This window comes from Chiloscyllium plagiosum, unplaced genomic scaffold, assembly GCF_037043375.1.
Source record: "Chiloscyllium plagiosum isolate Xiang-an unplaced genomic scaffold, Cpla_swu_hap1 HiC_scaffold_2, whole genome shotgun sequence".
Taxonomy (NCBI): Eukaryota; Metazoa; Chordata; class Chondrichthyes; order Orectolobiformes; family Hemiscylliidae; genus Chiloscyllium; species Chiloscyllium plagiosum.
In genome coordinates this window covers 74,285,719-74,308,925 of record NW_028270140.1, presented here as the reverse complement: position 1 = coordinate 74,308,925, position 23,207 = coordinate 74,285,719, and the positions used below count along the sequence as shown (strand labels likewise).

The window sequence follows — 23,207 nt, the reverse complement described above, 5'->3', positions numbered from 1 at the left end:
AAGGAGAACAGTCCACACTTCAATCTAGCCTCATAGCTGTAGTTCCTTATTTTGAGATCATCTTTTGTAAATTACGTCTGTACACATACGAATGCATTCACATAATTTCTAGAATGTGATACGGAGATCTGTACACAGTACCAAAATCAGAAATTGCTGGTAAAGCTCAGCATGTCTGGCAAGTTAATGTTTTGCATCTGGGGATCCTTCTTCAGTACACAGTACTCCAGCTGACTTCTAACAAATTCAACATCATCTCTTTGCTCTTTTACTCTATGCTCCAATGAATAAAAGTGAGGATGCTATATGCTTTTAGTTCTCTGTTTAGCTGTGCACCCACATCCCTGTGCTCCTGTACCACATGCAATTTAGCATGGGCAATTCACCTAACCTACATATCTTTGGATTGTGGGAGGAAACGATGGCACCCGGAGGAAACCCACACAAACACTGGGAGAATGTGCAAACTCCATACAGCCAGACGCCCAAGGTTGGAATCGAACCCAGGTCCCTGGCACTGTGAGGCAGCAGTGCTAACCACTTGTATTTGGACTGCCAGAAGGCATTCAGCAAGGTGCCTCACAAAAGGTTAAGTCATACTATAAGAACCCATGGTGTTGGTGGTGTCATGGATAGAGAATTGGCCAATGGGGAGGAAACAGCAAGTAGGGATAAAGGGTTCTTTTTTAGGTTGGCAACCAGTGACCAGGGCTTCCTATGGTATCGGTGCTTCAACTGCAAGTGTTTACAATATATATTCATGATTTTGGAGGAAGCAAGTGAATGCACTGTAGCCAATTATTGGACAAAACAAGGCAGTTTGTGAGAGGGATATAAACACTTTAGAGTGTACGATTAATCGGGTAAGTAAGTGGGTTAATTTTGGCAATGGAATATAAAATACGGAAAATGTGAACATTTTGCAAGGAGGAAGAAAAGAACAGTATTATTTAAATGGAGAGTTGAAACTTTATTGCTGGAACAGCACAGCAGGTCAGGCAGCATCCAGGGAACAGGAGATTCGACGTTTCGGGCACAGGCCCTTCCTCAGGAATGAGCAGAGAGTGTTCAGCAGGAGAAGATAAAAGGTAGGGAGGAGGGACTTGGAGGAGGGGCGTTGGAAATGTGATAGGTGGAAAGAGGTCAAGGTGAGGGTGATAGGTCGGAGTAAGATGGAGGCGGAGAGGTCAAGAAGAAGACTGCAGGTCAGGAAGGCGGTGCCGGGCTGGAGGGATCCGGCTGAGACAAGGTGGGGGGAGGGGGGATGAAGAAACTGGTGAAGTCCAAGTTCATCCCCTGCGGTTGGAGGGTTCCCAGTCGGAAGATAAGACGCTCCTCCTCCGACCGTCGGGTTGTTGTGGTTTGGCGGTGGATGAGTCCAATGACCTGCATATCCTCGGTGGAGTGGGAGGGGGAGTTGAAATGCTGTGCTACAGGTTGGTTGGGTTGGTTCGTCCGGGTGGCCCAGAGGTCAAATGGAGAAATGGAGAAAACTGCAGAAAGCTGCAGTACAAAGAGACTTGGGATACTTGTGCATGAATACAGAAAGCTATCATGCAAGTGCAGCATGTTATTAGGAAGGCTAATTAAACGTTGACTCTTATTTCAAAGAAGTTTAAGAGTTGGGAAGTCTTACTGCAACTGTACAAGGTGTTGGTGTGACCACATTTGGTGTACTGTGAGCAGTTTTGGTCCTCAAATCTAAGAAATGATATTATTTTGTTGGAGGCAGTTCAGAGAAGGTTCACGAGGATGATACCTGGTATGCAGAGATTGCCATATGCGCAAAGACTAAATAGATTGGGGCTGTTCTCTTTGCAGTTTAGAAGAATGAGAGGTGATCTAAATGAAACACAGATTCTGAAAGGGCGTAACAGGGTAAATGCTAAGAGGATGTTACCCCTCTTGGGAGCTATGGGACGAGGAGACAGTCTCACAATTAAGGGGCACCAATTTAAGATTGAGATGAGGAGGAATCCCTTATGAGAGGGATTGAGAGACTTTGGAACTCTTTGCTGAGTTGTTGGAATCAAGTCCTTGTGTATAAACAATGCCATGGTCCTGTTAAATGGCAGAGCAGGTTCAGGGGGGTTGAATGCCCTTATTCTGTTCTCTGGTCTTATCATCTTATGCTTAGGATTGAACATCTTTCACACTGTATTTGCATGTACTTGTAATCTTTTTAACAGTGGTAAATAATGATATCTTTAAGAACATAGAAGCAAATTCAACATGTTTATATCTTGTTAACTCCAGAAAAAATATTTTTGATAGAGACATTTCAATCCTTTTAGCTATCACCAAGAGAATATATTCATACTTTAACAAATAATGAGAAGTAAATTCTTTCACTTTTGTTACAAGTGTTTGTTTTCTTGATCTGCAATCAATATTTCAATATGTGTTATGGGATGACATACATGGAAAAAACGCAAGGCACAATGCTATCTAAAAATAATTATGCTTTCAAGTCCTGTTCTATAATTATTGACATTCTTATGCTGAATCTCTGACACTGAATCTTAAACAACCAGTTAATATATGGAAAACTGAAGTGGTAAATTGCAGAATTTAACATTATATAGCTGAACTACTATTTTAAGAGTACTACAACAGCTATTGATGTACAAGTTCTTGAAATATCTTGGCACATTCAGGCAGTAATAATTCTATTGACTAGTGTAACTGTTGACTGGACTGTAGGTAACGTTACACAAATTTTCCCAAGGTAGGAGTGTAGAATGTTTACTTTTTCCTGGCTGAATAAACATTCTTGCATTTATTCATATCAATGTTTTTTTGTTACAAAGTAAACATTATCTCATTAAAGAATTCATGATTGCCCACATATTGTCTTCACAAGATATTAATTCATTTTGTGCTTTTACAGGTTTAATGTATATTATTGAGACACAGAAAATCCTGGACTTAAAAGTGAATCTCATGGCTTCTTACGTCATTATTCCACAGAATGGTTTTTTTGATAAATCTGCCAGCTTATTGGTTCTTGATCTTGGTAATTTTAAGGTAAGTTTATAAAGTGACAGAATTGTTTGAATGTTATATAATTAAAACATATTAAATTGTTTGCGCATTCATATCCACTGATTAGACACTCGTATAGAAAAGGGAAAAAAAATCCTTTAACGACAAGTGTCTGGAGCTTCACTAAGTTCTTGGAGTGAAAACAAAAGTGTCAGTTTGTTTTGCTTAATTGTATAGAATACATTACAGAAAAAAGATAATTTGAGTTCACTGTGCTTCATTTGGATTAGCCCTTTGATCTTAAAGTATGCCCAACAATGTCACCTGGAATGATAGAAATACATTGTCTGAGTGGAATGGATAGCTTATGTCTGTTTCAAAAATATTCTTCTACCTAATCAAATAATTGATATTTTTGATATCTTCATTTCGACCGTCAACAATGTTTCTTTTAATATCAAAGAGTCCAGCAAAATGTACATCTTTAATATGTGTCATTATGTTCAAATGGGACAATTCTGTTACTTAAAAGTCAGAAGTTAAACTGCATTCCATAGTGCTTCGTTGCTGCTGGTATGTCAGCTGTTTTCAAGTACTTAGAACTGTTAAACCTTTGCTCACAAGAGTTCTTTTGTGGCACAGTGGTAATGTCCCTATTCCTGCACTGAGAGGCCCAAGTTCAAGTCCCGTGTACTCCAGAGATGTGTCATGACGTTTCTGAACAGGTTGATTAGAAAAATAGACTAATTAAAAATGTAGTTGAAACCTTTGAAATCAGGGCTATTGTGATACAAGGCTGAGCTAGGATACCTGGGTTGAAGACCCACCTGCAGATGTTGACTCAAAACATCTGTCTGGATTTAATGCCAGTGGAATCTGTCTTTGTTCTTGTTCCTCATAGCCGTTCGGGGAGCCCTGTTCATGCTGTATAACTCTGTAACAATTCAATCAGATTCCATTGCAATGGGTTTTGCTGAAAGCTATGGTTATTATAAGCACCAGCATCTGTATTGGAACAGGTTGGCAGTGCCATGTCACTACAATGTGACAAAATGACAGCTGCAAGAAGCCTTGTCCATATTTGCCTTCACCTGCGCTCTTCTGCCTCTGTCATCTTAACCCACTGTCACCTCCACCCTGAATTTCCAACATTCTCTTCATGGTATCCCTCTCCCTCTTTCATCAGCTTGTCCATCTCTTCCTGGTGTGTTCATCCTCCAGTCATGTTATATTCCAAGGGTCATATCTATCAGTGCACCTGTATCTGGGAGTGACTGATTGATTTATTCAGAAACCTTTGAAATCAACAAAATGCTTTCCTTCATGCCTGCAGTCACTGTCGATGCAATTTTTGCAAATTTGAGATTTACCATTATTGTAGATTTTGGTGAGGATATTCTTACTGTAGCATAGTCATTTTATGCATTATTGATCAAGGAGACTTGCCCTCTAAAACTCTTGGATAGATATATGCAACTGAGGGTCCTTCTTTCCACCCAAACTTATAACAACAAGTCTTCCTCTGCAGGGTTTCTGCTCATTCTCCAAATCATGCTGTGATCCATGAGTAAAATCTATTATTGCACCAATGTCTGGAAGCAACCAGTTTGCTCAGAACCTTTTAAGGTCAGCAGAAATGTCTTTCTTTATTCTCTGTTAATTTTTTGCAATCAGAAGCATCGGCACATAGAGTCAAAGAGATGTACAGCATGGAAACAGACCCTTTGGTTCAACTCTTCTATGCTGACTAGATATCCCAACCCAATCTCGTCCCATCTGCCAGCACCCGGCCCATATCCCTCCAAACCCTTCCTATTCATGTACCCATCCAAATGCCTCTTAAATGTTGCAATTGTACCAGCCTCCACCACATCCTCTAGCAGCTCATTCCATACGCGTACCACTCTCTGTGTGAAAAAGTTGCCCCTTAGGTCTCTTTTGTATCTTTCCCCTCTCACCCTAAACCTAAACCCTCTAGTTCTGGACTCCCCAACCCCAGGGAAAAGACTTTGTCTATTTATCCTATCCATGCCCCTCATAATTTTGTAAACCTCTATAAGGTCACCCCTCAGCCTCCGATGCTCCAGGGAAAACAGCCCTAGCCTATACTGCCTCTCCCTGTAGCTCAGATCCTCCAACCCTGTAAATCTTTTCTGAACCCTTTCAAGTTGCACAACATCTTTCCGATAGGAGGGAGACCATCAAAAGTTATATTGAGGTATGTTGGCCCTCTGGTTAAACCACTACCAGTTGTCTCTCTCTAGGACTTTAACAAGTTTACTTTTTATAGTATAAATTTAAAAAGTCAACCAGCTATTGAAATTCGGGAGTTCCTTCCTTTTTTGCATTGATGTTTTCATCTGTCTATTGTATATTTTTGTAATTGACATTCACCTTCTGTGTGCAAATGTCCTCAATATTATGGCATTTGGTACAGTTTTCCACATAACCCTTGGAATATATCATGGGTATTTTATGAATCTCTTGGAGTGTTTGTAATACCCTCAAAACAGTGCCAATGAGTCAAATTTATTGCCCAAAGTTTTCTTAGAAGAAACTTGAACAATAAAAATGGCATTTATTTTCAATTATCATAAATACTGACTAAATAAATAACTTTTAACTTGGTCCTTTATAATTTTTTACGGTAGGATTTATTTTTGTCCAAATGTGTAAACAGAATAAAATTCCTAATTCCATCAAATTTAAATATTTTGTATTTTTTAAATCTTTTAAGATGATAAGTAAAAATCGTGCGCGTCTGCCACAAATTACTGCTGGAGAAAGCACCTTGGAGGATATCATGGCCAGAGCCTATGATTGTTTTGATATCCAGCTGAGTAGTGTTCAACTTCTCTATGCTAAACCACGTATGTATCCACTTAAATATTTAAAATTTGTAATTCTTCTGCTGGGTACTTAATGGCTTTTTCTGTTAATAAAACCAATGAGTTGAAGTTTAATAATGATATTTTGGGTCACAATAAATATTGACTGCAGGAACAGCTCAGCAGGTCTAGCAGCATCTGGAAAGAGAAATTGGAGTTAATGGGAGGAAGGGTCTCTGGACCTGAAACACTAACTCTGATTTTTCTTTAACAGATGCTGAGCTGGAAGTTTGGAACTAGGGTGAGGTGGGGGAAGGGGAAATGAGGAAACTGTTGAAGTCCACATTGATGCCCTGGGGTTGAAGTGTTCTGAGGCGGAAGATGAGGCGTTCTTCCTCTAGGCGTCTGGTGGTGAGGGAGCGGCGGTGAAGGAGGCCCAGGACCTCCATGTCCTCGGCAGAGTGGGAGTGGAGGGGGAGTTGAAATGTTGGGCCACAGGGCAGTGTGGTTGATTGGTGCGGGTGTCCAGGAGATGATCCCTAAAGCGCTCTGCTAGGAGGTGCCCAGTCTCCCCGATGTAGAGGAGACCACATCGGGAGCAACGGATACAATAAATGATATTGGTGGATGTGCAGGTAAAACTTTGATGGATGTGGAAGGCTCGTTTAGGGCCTTGGATGGAGGTGAGGGAGGAGGTGTGGGCGCAGGTTTTGCAATTCCTGCAGTGGCAGGGGAAGGTGCCAGGATGGGAGGGTGGGTTGTAGGGGGCGTGGACCTGACCAGGTAGTCACGGTGGGAACGGTCTTTGTGGAAGGCGGAAAGGGGTGGGAGGGAAATACATCCCTGGTGGTGGGGTCTTTTTGGAGGTGGCGGAAATGTTGGCGGATGATTTGGTTTATGCGAAGGTTGGTAGGGTGGAAGGTGAGTACCAGGGACGTTCTGTTCTTGTTACGGTTGGAGGGGTGGGTCCTGTTGATTTTTAAAAACAAAACATGAAGTTTTGATTTTGGTATTCCAAAACTAGTTCCTGTAACTTTATAGTTATGGAAAAGATGTTTGAAGAGAGTTAACTAGCTTTGGTATTTTGATTTTAGATGAGGACTGGAAAACAGCTCGCAAACGAAAGGTGTCATCTCAGCATATATTACGACCCATGGATTTAAAGCTCGAGTTATGCAGAGCAATGGTTGCCTCTGATCCAAGAATGCCGAAGTAAGTTTATATGCATTCAGGTGGACAATGGTTGAGGCTTAAATGTTAAAAGTATGTTCAAAATATGTTCAACTAAAAAGTTTGGAAATGGTGTTATGACAATTTAGAAGGATAAAAACAAGAATTTATGCATTACTACATTGTTTGACATATTATTAATAATCAACATCTTTCAACAAAGAACAGTACCACACAGGAACAGGCCCTTCAGCCCTCCAAGTTTGTACTGACACATTTTGCCCTTCCCTACTAAAACTATCTTCACTTACAGGTTCTGCATTCGTCCAAGTGCTTCTTGAGTGCTGCTATTGTGTCTGCTTCTACCATCTCCTCTGGCAGCGCACTGTAGGCACTCACCACCCTCTGTGCGGAAAATTTGCCAACTTTCCTTGCACATCTCTTGTAAACCACGCCACCCCACCTTCCCCCCACCCGCCCCCGACCCCAAAGACCTTGATCTGTGTTCTCTAGTAATTGACCCTTCTACTCTGGGCGGAAAAGCTTCATACATTCCACTCTATCCATGCCATTCATAATGTTTTAAATCTCTGTCAGGTTGCTCCTCAATCTCCTGCGTTCCACTGAAAGCAAATCCAGTCTATCCAACCTTTCTTCATAGCTAATCTTGTCAAAGGCTTTACTGAAGTCTATGCGATAGCATCAACTGCTTTTCCCTTAATCGTCTTCATCAACTGCTCAAAAGGTTAGTGAAGCATGACTTCCCTACACAAAACAATGCTGTCTATCACTGAGAAGTTCATTTGCTGAGAATCTTTTCCAATAATTTCCCCACCACCAATGTGAAGCCCATAGGCTTGTAATTTCCCGAATTATTCCTGCTACCCTCATTAAACAATAGAACAGCATTGGTTATTCTCCAATCCCTTAGGTCTTCATCTGTGGCCAAAGAGGATACAGAGATGTCTGTCAGTGCTGCAACAATTTGTTCTCTTGCCTCCCTCAATATTCTGGAATAGATCCCATCAGGACCCAGGGACTTATCTACCTTTTCGTATTTTTTTAAAATATGGTACACTATTTCCTTTTTAATAGCAACCTGGCTTAGAAATTCAACACTACCTTTCCTGAGATCATCCTGCACCAATTCCTTTTCTTTGGTGAATACTGACACAAGTATTTGTTTAGGACCTCACCTACCTCTTCTGGCTCCACACAGATTCCGTCCTTTTGACCTTGAATGGGCCAACCCTTTCTCTGGCTAGCCTCTTGCATTTAATTTATGTATAAAAAGCCTTGGGTTTCTCCTTAATCTTGCTGATAATTACTTTTCCTTTGTTGGTCAGAGCATTGAGTACAGGAGTTGAGAGGTCATGTTGCAGTTGCACAGGACATTGGTTGGGTTACTTTTGGATTATTGTGTACAATGCTGGTCTCCCTCCTGGAAGGATGTTGTGAAACTTGAAAGGATTCAGAAAAGATTTACAACGGTGTTGCTAGGATTGGAGGGTTTGAGCTCTCGGAAGAGGCTGAATAGGCTGGGGTTATTTTTCCTGGAGAGTTGGAGACTGAGAGGTAACCTTTGAAGTTTATAAAATCATGAGGGGCACAGATAAGGTAAATAGACAAGGTCTGTTTACATTTAAATCTTTCTCCTCGCCCATGTCTATGGTTATGGGGAAATATTTAAGTGGCTCTAAAGGGCAACTTTTTCACGCAGAGGGTGGTGCGTGTATAGAATGAGCAGCCAAAGTGATAGAGGCTGGTACCATGCGACATTTAAAAGGCATCTGGATGGGTCTATGAATAGGAAACGTATAAAGAGATATGGTCCAAGAGCTGGCAAATGGGACTAGATTAATTTAGGATATCTGGTCAGAATGGACAAGTTGGACTGAAGGGTCTCTTTCTGTACTATACAACTCCGACTCTGACTCCTTTTAGATAATGCCTTGTTTTATGTTGTTTCCTACTTTGCTTTATGTACTTCAAGGGCTTCATCAGTCCCCATTCTTCACTTCATTTTTCATTTTGACCAAGGCCATGGCATTCCTGGTTATCCAAAGTTCACATAACATGCCATACCTGTCCTCTATTCTTGCAGGAACATATCGTTCCTGAACTCCTACCAACTGCTGTTTGAAATACTCCCACATGTCTGATTTGGATTTACCCTCAAACAGCTATCTCCAATCAAGATTCGCCAGTTGTTGCCTAATATTGTTGTAGCTCACTTTCCCCCAATTTAACACCTTCACCCAGGGACTGCTGTTATCTCTGTCCATGAATATCTTAAAACTCATGGTATTATGGTCACCATTCCTGAAATGCTCCCCCACAGGAACTTCACTCACCTGGCTGAGCTCATTTCCCAAAACCAGGTCCAGTATAACTTCTTCCCTGGTTGGACTGTTTACGTACTGACAAAAAACCTTCTTGAATGGTCCCTACAAGTTCAGCTCCAGTCAAACCCCTCGCACAAAGTGAGACCAAGTCAATATAGGGGAAGTTAAAATCACCCACCATAGCAATCCTTCTGTTTTTACATTTTTCTAAGATCTGTTTATGTGTTCTTTCCTCTCTTTCCTGCTGGCTGTTAAGAAGCCTGTAGTATATCCCTAGTGTTGTGATTTCACCTTTCCTATTCTTGAGTTCTACCATATTGTCTGACAGCACGAGTCCTCTGATGTGTCCTCCCTCAGTACAGCTGTGAGATACTCCTTTGCCAGTAATGCAACTCCTCTGCACCATTACATCCCCTCCTATCATACCTGAAATATCAGTTGCCCATCCTGTCCATCTTTCAATCAAGTCTCTGTAATTGCAATAATGTCATAGTTCCAAGTACTAACTAAAGCCCAGAGTTCATCTACCTTGCCTATTATACTTCTTGCGTTGAAACACATGCATTTCAGACCACCTCCCCTGCTTTTTCCAGCAGCGTTTCCCTGCCTGTTCTTATTCTCAGTCATGTTTGCCATAGTTTCTACCTCTCCCTCAGTGTTTGCATCTACAATTCTTATTCCTCTGGTTTCCATTTCCCACCCCAAAACCTGTCCCAAGGCCCCATGAATCTGAAACTCTTCCCCACTCACAACTCTTCATGTATATAGCTTGCTGTTTCTACTCTGACTAGCTTTATGGCGCTTGTAGTAATCCAGAGATAACAACCTTTTTGAAGTCCTACATTTACACTATCTTCCAAGTTCCTTAAATTCTGCTTTTAGGACCTCATTTCATTTTCTAAATCTATGTTGTTAGTACAAATGTGTATTATGACCAGTGGCTCTTTGCCCTCCGCCTCCAGAATGTCCTGCAACTGCTGTAAAACATCCAGGATCCTACCACCAGGGAGGGATCACACCATCCTGGGCTCTCATTTGTGGCCACAGAAACACCTATCTATTCACCTTGTGATTGAATCCCCTATAACCAGATCATTTCTATGCCTATTTCTCCCTCCCTTTGCAGCTGAGCTAACCATAGTGACATGAATTTGGCTGCTGCTGGTATCCTCTAAGAGGCCATTCCCCTCAACCATATCCAAATGCTGCATCTGTTTTTGTAGGGGAATAGCCACAGGAGACTCCTCCTCTGCCTGCTTAGCCCTTCTGCTCTGTCTAGTGGCTACCCATTTCCTTCCTGCCTGTAGACTCTGAATCTGTAGTGTGACCACCCCTCTATACTGGTATCCACGATACCCGCTGCCTTTTGAATGCTCCGCCATGTCTCCAGATGTCGCTTTAACACCGAAACTGGGCTGGAGATACTTCTTGCATGCACGTAGGTCCCGGGCACAGGATATGTGCCTGACTTCCCACGTAGTACAAGTACAGCAGATTACTATTTGGAGCTCTCCTACTACATCTTACCTCATTAACTTAATTAATCCTTACAATGTCAAATACTTTTAATACCAAATTGATGTTGCTAGTGCTCTCTGCTCCAATAACAATTTCTCAAAACTTACCTGCTACTCACCAGCAGCAGTTTCCAGAAGCTGTTTAGACTCTCACACTCCTTTACCCATTGGAACTCTCGCTGCTGACCTTCCTCTCTCAATGTTCTGTCTCCTCTCTTGTGACATGGAAGTGCTGGTGTTCGACTGAGGTGGACAAAGTCAGAAGTCACATGAATTCAGGTTATAGTCCGACAAGTTTATTTGAAATCACTCTCCTCCGAACTTTGCCTCTCTTTTTCTCCTTGGTGGAGGAAGGAGGGATGGAAACACTACAGTAATGTAATGGTTGGGGCTGACCATTCCTTAACATTAGGTTATTCCACTATCACCTTCGTACCTGCACTGACTGCGAAGTCCACTCCCATAATGCAAATGAACTATGTCTCAGCACCTTGTGGTCAGAACTGTGAAACCGGGGTTGGGGTGGCCGCTAGAGGCACCAGGAATGCTGTGGGAGTGCCAGAGTGACAGAGAGAGAGTCTTCAAGAACGTGCATCGGCTATGTTGAGCAAAATGAATGTCTATCTGAAATAAATCTAAATTGAGCATGATTGAGTACTTCAATATTAAATGCATAAATACCAATATTTCCTAAATCCTTAATCGAATTTTTGACTTCTGCCTAATACTTCGGTCTCTGTAACAAAGTTTCAAGACCCAGATTGTTTGTCAGCAACAGGCATCTATTATGAAACCAAGGACAAGCATTGATGCCACTCAGCTTAACATATTAGCAACATTCTCATAGATTGTAACTGTGCTTACAGTCTTTCTTTATATTCTACTGACACTTTCTCCTTTTGACGTTCCCACTTTGTTCCATGTCTCTTGTATATCCTTTAACAGCCTCCTCCTAGTGCAAATACTAGGCCAATCCCATGATTGTCATATCTTCATTTCCTTTACTCAATTTCTGTACTAGCCTAGGAGGACATGCTGGGATCAACACTGGACATAACTAAAATGAGGTTTCAATTTGGTGAAGCTACACTAAAGGAAAATTTGTATGGCAAGTATTCTAAGAGGATGTCAGTGTTAAACAATTCTAATATAATAGATAAGATCTAAACTCTGGTGTCACCTAAATTCAGTTGTGCATAGTGGTGGGCAATAAACCAACAGGAGCCTTTGTAAATATCTTTCTTCTCTCAAATGGAAGAGTCCAGCACGTCAGTGTGAAAGAAAATGCTGAAGCATTTGCATCCACCTATCTGAAGTTCAGTCTGCATGATGTATCTTTCTGGGGTCTATGGTGTTACAAATGCCAACAATCTGATTCATTCCATGTGGTATCATGAACAGTGAAATCATGAGGTGTGCCCCGGGCAGGAGAGGCAATGGCCTACTGATATTATGGCTGGACTGTTAATCCAAAGACCCAGGAAATGTCCTGGGGACCTGGGGAATCCTGCCCGGGCAGATGGTCGAATTTGAATCCAGTAAAAATCTAGCATTCCGAGTCGAATGATGACCATGAATGCATTGCTAATTGTTTGAAAAACCCATCTAGTTCACTATTGTATTTTAGGAGAGGAAACTGTCATCCTTACCTGATCTGGCCTTTGTGTGACTCCAGACCCCCACAAATCCCACTGCCACATCCAGTCATGAATGGTGATTGGCAGTTTAACAACTCACTGGACGAGGAGGCTCCACAACTATTCCCATCCTCAATAATAGAAGAGCCCAACCCGTCAGAGCAAAAGATAAGGCTGAAACTTTTGCAGCAACATTCAGCCAGAAGTACCGAGTGGATGATACATCTCAGCCTCCTCCAGTGATCCCCAGTATTACAGATTCCAGTCTTCAGCCAGTTCGATTCAGTCCTAATAATATTAAGATAAGGTTGGAGGCACGGGATACTGCAAAGGCTACAGGCCCTGACAACATTGCGGCAATAGTATTGAAGAATGTGCTTCACAACTTGATGCTCCCTTAGCCAAGCTGTTCTCGTACAGTTACAACACTGACATCTACCCGACAATGTGGAAAGTTGTCCAAGTTTGTCTCATACATACAAGGCAGGACAAATTCAATTGCTATCCCATCAGTCTACCGTCAATCATCAGCAAAGTGGTGGTTGGTGTCATCAACAATACAATGAAGCAGCACCTGCTCAGCAATAACCTGCTCAGTGATGCCCAGTTCGGGTTTCGCTGCTGACCTCATTACAGCCTTTGTTCAAGTATGGCGAAAAGAGCTAAGTGTGACATCAAGGAGCCTTAGCAAAATTGAAATCAGTGGATATTAGGGCAAACTCTCCACTGGTTAGAGTCATATCTGACACATAGGAAGATGGTCGTGGTTGTTGGATGTCAATCATTTCGGTTCCAGAACATCTCCGCAGGAGTTCCTCAGGGTACTGTTCTAATACCAACCATCTTCAGCTGCTTCATCAATGACCCCCCCAACCTCCCTTTTATAAAGTCAGAAGTGGGGATGTTCGTCAGTGATTGCGCAATGTTCAGAACCATTTGTGACACCTCAGACACTGATGTGGTCTGTGTCCAAAAGCAACAAGATCTGGACAATATCCAGGCTTGGGCTGACAAGTGGCAAGTAACATTCATGTCACAGAAATGCCAGGCTCTGACTGTCACCAACAAGAGACAATCTAACCACCACCTCTTGACATTCAATAGTGTTACCATCACTGAATCCCCCAGTATCAACATCCTGGGTGTTTTCATTGATATGAACCTCACCTGGACTCACCACATAAACACCGTGACTACAAGAACAGGTCAGAGACTAATACTGCACCAAGTAACTCTCCTACCTTCGAGCCTGACCACCATGTACAAGTCACAAGTCGGGAGTGTGATGAGTGCAGCCCCAACAGCACTCAAGAAGCTTGACACTATCCAAGACAAAGCAGCGCGCTTGATTGGCACTGCATCTACAAACATCCACTCCCTCCTCCATTGACGCTCAGTAGCAGCAGTGTGTACTATCTACAAGGTGCACTGCAAAAATTCACCAAAGATCCTTCGACAACATCTTCCAAACCGCAACCACTTTTGTCTGAAAGGACGAGGGCAGCAGATGTATGGGAACACCACCACCTTCAAGTTCTCCTCCAAGCCACTCACCATCATTTATCTCTAAGATTTCTGGAACTTTGGAACATACTCTGCATTAGAAGGCAGTGGAGATGGGATCATTGCATATATTTAAGATGGAGGTAGACAGATTATAGTTAGGTAACAAAATGAAAGGATATTAGGGAGGAGATGTGGGATGGCAGTGTTTGAAACACACATTGATCAATCATGATTTTATCGAGTATTAGAACAGACTTGAAAAGTTGTCTGGCAAGTGGATTTCATTGCAAGAGGAATTGGGTATAAAAGTACTGTTGCTTGTTGGAGCTGTCCCGGGTAGTATTTATTTCATATTGAAATTATTGTGAACAGTTTTGTTCTTGAAGCAGTTCAGAAGAGATGCACACACTCAACTGGGAGGCAGGGATCAATTCATATGAAGAGGTTAAACAGACTGGTCAACCCTTGCACTATATGCATGTTACTCTTGGACTGCCTGGCAGTCTCCCATTGCTTACTTCCATTCTTGCCCCTAACTTGTGGTGTGACTAACTCTCTAACAATAGTGCAATGTTTAACCCTTTCCTAGCTCATTTATTAATGAGCCAGTTTGTACAAATACCTTTAGATCAATATCTTTTTAGATGGGATGCTCTTTGGACACAATTTTGAAATGAACAAAATATTTTAAGATAAACTGAAATTCCCAATAGAGAATGAAGGTGGTTTTGCATATGTTGATTAAGTATCTAATGTAGTGTTTATTTTTTTGAATAGGTTTAAAGTTTATGGTGGACTTGCTTTACTTTCAGTTTGTATCTCAGACCAAAAACTGAAACGAGTTTTAGAGTTGATTGATAGTATTCCGAAACCAAAAAGTAATACACCATCGCCATCCATAAAATCCCATCAGGTAAGCTTAAAACTTTGCATTTAAAGTAAAATATATGCAGAATGCTGTCTGATTATTAGTAGCTTCTTTGATGTAGAAAGCAGGTTTTGCCAACAAACCATATAATATCGAATGTAATGCAAATTACTATTTTGGAATAATTTTAAATTAACATCCTTTTGTGAATTTCTCTGGGAAAAATAATTTTTCCAGAATTTATTTGGAAGGTAAATGTTTTGAAGTAAATTGGATACTATAATTAGAGTCTAGTTAATTTTCTCATTTGATATTTGAAATTTGTTTAGCCACAGAAAATATCACCTAATATGACGCCACGGTCTGTTCAAAAAAGAGCTGTACAAAAGGACTTATACTCTTCTGTTCTGAGTATGGCAGGTAAGGTTTGCAAGAATATAGTAATAAAATACAAGCCCTTTTGCAACATCTCTACCTTCCAAGTAAGCACATGCCACTGTTCTATACACCACCTCATTTTGCATCTGTCTTTTCTGGTACAGTGCATGCCACATTTTGACTTTCACAGTAAGAAGACATTTTAGCTGAATTTACTTTTAGTGCTGAATTTACTTTTAGTGCTAATCATTATTTCTTTCATTTTTATCATTTCACCCAGTTACATCCTTGATTGTCAGGAGTGTAATTTAAGTTTGCCCAGTTCCTTGCAATTAAATTCCTTCACACCAGGTATGCTAGTGTATCAGGTACAGAGTAATCTTGCAAAGTCGGGTACCTAAAACAATGTGTGTTCTATATGGTGTTTGACCACATCTTTTATTTAACTCCTTTAGCTTTTATATTCAGCATCTTATGATAAAGCTCATTGTCCCAAAAGCATAAGTCAGTGTGCTAATGCAACTGGATTGCTTTGTTCATCCCATACATCAGTGTATGGGAAAACCTTTGCTCAGCTCCTACAACCCCCATAGTTAAATTTTTAAACTGTATTTCCTCCAGCAATTCCTGAATTGACTCCAAAATAGAGAATGACTTTGCTACAAGTGAAAGTAGTTCTGCTCATTATTCTGCCCAAATATTTGATATTTTCTTTGCCCTTCTTAGCAATTTTTGTTCATTTTACATAATTGATTTTGTTCCTTCTTCTAAAATCATTTATGGATGCTTTGTGATGTTAACAGCTTCTATAATTGTTGTCGACTAATCCACAATTTTAAGTATTTTACAAACCTATCTTTACTGTTTACATAGTATCAGTTTTAAAAATTTCAGAGCATGAAAATAATCAAAGCTGATTTGAACAACAAAGAACCAATGTGAATTGACAGTAAAACTGAAATGAACCAGTCAGTGAGTCACTGTTTGTTTTTGTGAAATATAATTACACCTAAGCTGAAACATGTTGCCTTTAAGGTTACTGCATTTTCACCTTTTGATTTCCACTTTCCTTGGGCTGAGGGCCAAAGTTTACTTCTGTTTGAACTGAAGTCTGCTTTTTACACACCCAGTATTTATTTAATGGTAGTTATCCTAGTCACCAGACAAACTTGTGCTTTTGGCTCACTAGGCTTAACAAAATTCAATGTACTCTAGGAGTGATGCCACCAAGGATCTGTATAACTGTTGTAATAAGTTGCTAGTTCTACACTTGTATTCTCTTGCAAGAAACACCATATACTGTTTGCCTTCCTAACAGCTTGCTCTGCCTGCCTGTCTACTTCTATTGACTTATGTACAAGGGCACTGAGAAATGTTTGTACATCCGTCTTTCCCAATATGTTATCATTTAAATAGTGGCCTTCCGTTCCTTTTTGCATCAAAATGTGTAAGTTCACATTTAGCTAATGTTGTAATTGCATTTACCATGTGTTTGCCCAATGACTCAACTTGACTAAATTACCTTGAAGCTTCTTTACAACTCCTGATTGTGCCTAATTTTACGTTGTCAGCAACCTTGGCAATGTTGCATTGTGTTCCCCTTATTCAGGTTTTTTCCTGTCTTTGTCCAATCCCATTAAAGAAACATACGGTAAGAGGCTATTTGTTGGTTGAGTTCGGAAGAAGAAATGTCATCCTATCAAGTGGGCAATTGTAGGAATCTCCGGACTGTAAGAGTTGATAGAAGTCTCAAGTCTATCAGTCCTGGAGGAAGTGTATGAGTCCTTCAGCATTCCAAGGAAAATGACTAGGAAAAGTAATTTTGAATAAAAAATTAAAGTTAAGACAGGACTGAAACTTCACTCGCATTGCGATTATTGTAAAGGAAATTGCTGGGAAAGATGTTTGAATCATTTTATAGTTTAAGGTGTTTCTAAATTATCTTGCATTAAGTCCTTTTTCATTTTCATGTAATGAATTTGTGTTATTTTATTAAGGGAACATTGATAGCTTTATGTGAATGTGTTCATGCATTAGGGACTTAACAGCAAGGTAACCAAACTACAAAATTCAAACAAGACTTATCAAGACAGGTTTCTCTTTTAGGAAAATATGCCCTGTATGTCCAAATCTAGATCATTAGCAACTCTTGAGTACCATCCTCTGGCAAACTTAATTGTAGAAGTCCAAACAGCAACTGCTCATCACCACTTTTAAAGTTTCTACTTCACTGACAATCTATTTAGTGGTGCTTTATCAAATATACCTTTGGATGTTTTCAGAGTTCCTTTTCAAATTTTTAACCATTTCAACCTTGGTCTTCCTCTAGCTTAGTCTATGACTACCCATCAACTACTTACTTTTGAAAGAAGGTATATGCTCCTAAAAATGAAATGTCTGAAAACTAGAATGTTTTGACAATATAACAGGATCAAGATCAGCTTATGGTTAAATAACTTAGATGATCTCAGTTATTGTAGAAAACCTGTGTAAAGTTCAAACATGCTTTCTTACATATAGTAAATACCTGCATTCTCATTAAAATTATATGCTTTGTTCTGTTCGTAGTTTTGGTTATTAACTTACATTTTATCATACTTTTGATGTATGTCCTATTTTAGCCATTTGCTTTTCTGAAATGGAGTCTAATATTTCTTGCTTTACATTGTCAAAAATTATCTCTCTGTTGCTGATGATATTCTTCTTTTCTCATAACCAAGCCACAGTTTTTACTGTCTCCGTGAGTTTCCAGCGGATGCTCTGGTTTCCTCCCACAGTCCAAAGATATACGGGTTAGGTGGTTTAGCCATGCTAAATTGCTTTTGGCTTCTAACGGTGTGTAGGCTCAGTGGACTAACCATAGAAGGTGCAGGGTTACAGGGACAGGCTATGGGGTGTTTGTCTGGATGTAATGCTGTTTGGAGAGTCGGTGTGAACTTGATGTGCTGAATGGCTTCTTCAATAGTGCAGGATTCTATGATTCTAATATTGTAGCATTTAAGAGCTTTGTGTCATGTTTCATATCCCTTCTGAATACATTCTGTCCTCCTCGATGCACATACTCTCAAGGTTGGCCCCAGACCTGAATTTTTTTTCTTCCCCTAATTGACAGCTACATGGCACAGTCCTGTGTGGTAGGAGATTTCTAAAATTGTGCACTTACCGATTTTGTTATTCTTGGTTGGTCCATATTCCTTTCCACCATGGATAACGTGGATTTAGTGGAAATAACCTTTACTGAGTTTATATATACATCATTTAAAAAAATCTATTCAAACTTGGGATCGCTGGAGGTGAGCTAGGAAATTTTAAACTAATCTTCAACTAAATGTTAAAAATAGCTTTACTCTCAAACAGAATGAACTGAATTAGGTTTCTGAGAAGAAGGAAGTATTATTTATATCTGCATTTCTGTAAATAAAGATGCATTTTTTTCCATGTAGCACATTTGTCTGTTTTAAAATTCCTTTTGTCAAATTTGTAACCAAATTTAACTTTCATAGATTCAGATGATGAATTCTATGATGCTCCAAGCTCACCTGTGGATGAAACACCATTTCTGCCAGCCAAAGCTGTTTCATTGCAAAGATCAGAAAGCATACGCAAGAAACAATTGAGAAAGCAAGAATCTATGAAAAATATGACTGACTTCCAACTGCAATTTGAAATAACAAAGGTAATTATTTTCACTATTAAAAACATGCTTTTCCTTGATGTTGCCTGAAATTTTACTGATGTTGAATTAAGTTCTCATTTTGGAAAGCTTCATACTATATTTCAATTCCCGCCTCAGGCGACTGACTGTATGGAGTTTGCACGTTCTCCCCGTGTCTGCGTGGGTTTCCTCCGGGTGCTCCGGTTTCCTCCCACAATCCAAAAGATGTGCAGGTCAGGTGAATTGGCCATGCTAAATTGCCTGTAGTGTTAGGTTAGGGGTAAATGTAGGGGTAGGGGTATGGGTGGGTTGCGCTTCGGCGGGGCGGTGTGGACTTGTTGGGCCGAAGGGCCTGTTTCCACACTGTAAGTAATCTAATCTAATATTTCAGAACAATTTCATTAGTTTTGCTAAAATCTTTACAGGCCTTTTTAATTCTAACCCTAAAGTAAGATTTTTCAGATGACTAGATTTCCCACCTCGCTACCTGAAGAGTCAGAGGGAAATACATCCCTGCAGCCATTCATTCTCTAAGTGCATTTAAAGGCTGGAGATCCATTTACATTTCTCACTCATGCAGAAAGCCTGCCTCAAAGGAGCCAGCCCATCCAATTGGCCAGCAGCTCTAGTCAGTAACAGTGGTGGCCAGGACTGGAAACGCAGAGTGACCAGATATAAGTCCCAGAATCTTGGAGCAAGCAAGTATGGGGTCTCATACAGGATGCAGGTGCATTGATGGAGAAATCAAAGGAATAAATGAACCCATGGGTGGAGATGTATGTGGCATGGAAAGGGGGCCCCTTTGAAGGAAGCCCCTTCATCCTATAGGCCCAATGTTTAACATCCAACTGGAAAATATAATTATTCAAAGAAACAAAAATAATATCCCCATCTGAGATTCTGTATCAGTTATTGTTTCATGACCTTCCTGTGAAGTGTTTTGGGATATTTTTGTTAAATGAAAGGTTACGTACTAATACAAGTTGTTGTTTCAGGAAATGGTTACTGTGTAGTATTCACCTTTTATTTATCACCATGAGTGAGAGGCATGTAGTTGAAATTTTTTGACTTGCATTTATAAGGACTGCAACACAATAAAACCAATTATAAGCAGAAAATGACTATTTTACAAAATAAGGAAAGGGTTATGGATACAGCCAGTCCCTGCTCCATCCCTATGATCAATTGGTGTCACCTTGCCAAGCTTGAATTTAACCAGTAAACTTTCTCAGTGCTAGCCATAGTCCAAGCAATCAGCACCAACGTTTCAAACTGCACAAGTTTTATGCTCTGCCATGAGTTGGTTTTCTTGCCTTTCAGTCCTAATAAGTGAAAAACAAAAAGCTTCATGTTCACATCTCTTAGCAAAGTTAATGTTCTGTATACGAAGAAATTAATTGTAGATTATCCTGAAACAGTTTGTTGCCAATTAACCATATTTTGGATAGATTAGTACTCTGACATAGATGACCTGCACTGTATAAAAGTATGTTGGGATAACCTGCTTCAAATTTTGAATTGGAGACGCCGGTGTTGGACGGGGGTGTACAAAGTTAAAAATCACACAACACCAGATTATAGTCCAACAGGTTTAGTTGGAAGCACACTAGCTTTCGGACTATCGCTCCTTCATTAGGTGATAGTGGAGCCCTCCACTATCACCTGATGAAGGAGCGACGCTTCGAAAGCTAGTGTGCTTCCATTAAACCTGTTGGACTATAACCTGGAGTTGTGTGACTTTCAAATTTTGGAGCTTGTGAAAGTAATTATTCATACAATGTACTATTACTGACAAGGGCTCTATTTATTGTCTATGAATGTGATACCTGTCAAAGTGTTGTAGGTAAATACAGTACCGCTAGGAAGGGCATTCCAGGATTTTAACCTAATATCAAGGAAAGTTGCCAAGATGCTGCAATACAACCAAAGAGTATATGCCTGTCACTGAATTGTTGAGTGAAAGAATGTCAATGGTGGTGAATGGCATGTTGATCAGAGCTGCTTTGGCTTGGGTGGTGTCAAGCTTATTGAATAGTTGGAGTTGCAGTCAAATAGGAAAGTGAAGAAAATTTCACCACGCTTCTAACTTGTACCTTCTAAAATGGTATTGCTTTGGGCGAGTCTGATATGAGTTACTTATCTCAGAAATCTCTGCTTCTGGTTTGCTTTTGTGGCCATGCTACTTATATGATTAGTCTAGTTAGCCTTTGACAACGGTAACACTCAACATATTGATGGTGCAGCATTGAGCAGTAGAAATGCAATTGCATGTCAAAGGGTGGTGGTTAGATTTACTTGCATTAGAATTGGTCATTGCCTAGCTTTTGTGTGGTATGAATGTCATTCGCCCCTATCAAGCCTGAATGACTCTTCAGATACTGAAGCAGTCTGTGAATGATGCTGAACAGTGTATAATCATCCATGGGCATCTCCACTCCTTATGATGGAAATGGCGCTATTAATGAATCAGCTGAAGATGATTGGGTCTAGGACACTACACTTATTGATTTAGGACACGTGTGGCACAATGGTAGGTGCCTATCATTGGGCCAGGAGGCCTGGGTTCAAGGACCAACTGCTCCAGCAGTGTCATAGTATCTCTGAACAGGTTGACTAGGAAATATCTACACTTGCTGATTGTGGCACAGTGGTAGGCCTGGCTTTAAGTCCTAGCTGCTCCCGAGGCATAAAGTAACAGCATCTCTGAACAGTTGGATAGAAATGTCTTTGCTCCTTGATTAGGTTTGTCCTCCTGGGAGCATGATCAACCTTTTATATCAAATATCTTTTTGTCATGTGCAAGAGTAATTTTTTTGGGGGAAAAAAAGCTTGAATAGAACCACCAAAAACAGTTACATGCTACAAATTATGGTCACAGGGTACATTTTGTAAAATACCATTGACTGTTGGAATTAATGATTATGATGAAGTGAAAGCACTTTCTTTTTATATGTTGCTCACAATATTAGAGTAATGTGGTACAAAAGGATGCCTTTCAGCCAGTGAGGTTAGGTCATCTGTTTGATATCTAGGCTTGATTCCTTGTTCTGTACCCATGGAAGGTTTCTTGTATCTTCTGGAGTCTACATATGCACAGGACAATGTGAAAAGCTAGAATTTCATACCAGTGCTGTTGTGGAGGGTGTGTTATGAAGGGTGTACATGACAGGCCAGTGACCAGGTCCTGGGCTTTAGGTAGCACCATCGGAGATTTCTGTGGCTGCTGTGTACAAAGGATTTGACCTAATCTCACCCCATGATACCATAATTAATGGGAAGTCTTTGAACGAAGAACAAAATCCATTCTTGTGCTGTCAGTCTTGTAAAATAAATTGAAACTAAAGTTGTATCTTATTGAGTGAAGTATATTTAGGTTTTTAATGCATTCTAACTTTATAATTGATGTTTAACAGCTTCACAAATCTCTGGAAAGCAAATTCTGTATTTGTGGATGGTCTTTTTTTTTCCATGATTTTTTTTTGGAAAAGTAACTTTTTTTCCCACAGATTTGTTCATCTTTGAATGAAGGCAGAATCTAAAATAATCAAAACAATTTATTTAATAGTTTGAAAATTTTATATTGAAATTGAAGGACTGTGTACTTTTAGCTTCCTGGTTTGCTCTGTTCAATGTGATTGGTTGGTTACCCTGTTGTTGCCATCACTTTTGGTGACTTGGTGACAGTCAGGATGGGGAGATGTTCACTACCATGGTTATTAGTAACCGTGAGCAGCTTTTTAATGGTCATCAGTCATCTTCATTTGTTTCCCTGCTAACTGCAAAATCTGGGTGATTTATTAAACATTTGCACATTTGAATTCTGTCATGTAAAATATTATTGGCTGCACAATAGTGTAAGTTAAAGTTGACATAAAACCTAAAAGCATTTAAAAAAGACTCAAAATTGTGCTAATAGATCCAGCTCATTTATTATATTGAATTTTTAACTTAAAATGTGCTTATTGCTAATTTTATTATTTCAATGACATGTCTAGATATCACTGGGAATCTATCGTTATGTAGAGGATACTGAAATCCCTGTATTAGAACTGGAAATAGTCGGACTTGGCACAGAGCTTAAAATCAGAACATACGATATGACTTCACACACATTTCTGAAAGAAATCAGTTTAAAATGCCCTGAGCAGACAGGTAAGAGGAAAAAGACTTCCGAAGTTGTTCAATGTTATAATTGTTTTATGCATTGAAAGCTTTTCTAAAAAGGTAGTACCAAATGATACCTATGAATATCCAGATTCCAAAAAAAATACTCAATTTTGTGTCCATAACTTTCATTGTGGCAATAAAACTTAAATAA

At 40.0% G+C, this 23,207-nt stretch overlaps 1 protein-coding gene across 7 annotated transcripts in view; it reads left to right on the top strand.

The window, feature by feature from the left end:
• Positions 1 to 23,207, top strand: part of vps13a (vacuolar protein sorting 13 homolog A) — a 422,990-nt gene that overhangs the window by 133,867 nt on the left and 265,916 nt on the right. For all 7 annotated transcript variants that reach the window (XM_043712521.2, XM_043712545.2, XM_043712559.2 and 4 more), the window contains 7 exons: positions 2,891 to 3,027; positions 5,723 to 5,855; positions 6,908 to 7,025; positions 14,766 to 14,901; positions 15,186 to 15,276; positions 18,738 to 18,910; positions 22,885 to 23,041. In XM_043712521.2, coding sequence (XP_043568456.2) covers positions 2,891 to 3,027; positions 5,723 to 5,855; positions 6,908 to 7,025; positions 14,766 to 14,901; positions 15,186 to 15,276; positions 18,738 to 18,910; positions 22,885 to 23,041 — 945 coding nt within the window. The remainder of the gene's footprint in view (positions 1 to 2,890; positions 3,028 to 5,722; positions 5,856 to 6,907; positions 7,026 to 14,765; positions 14,902 to 15,185; positions 15,277 to 18,737; positions 18,911 to 22,884; positions 23,042 to 23,207) is intronic.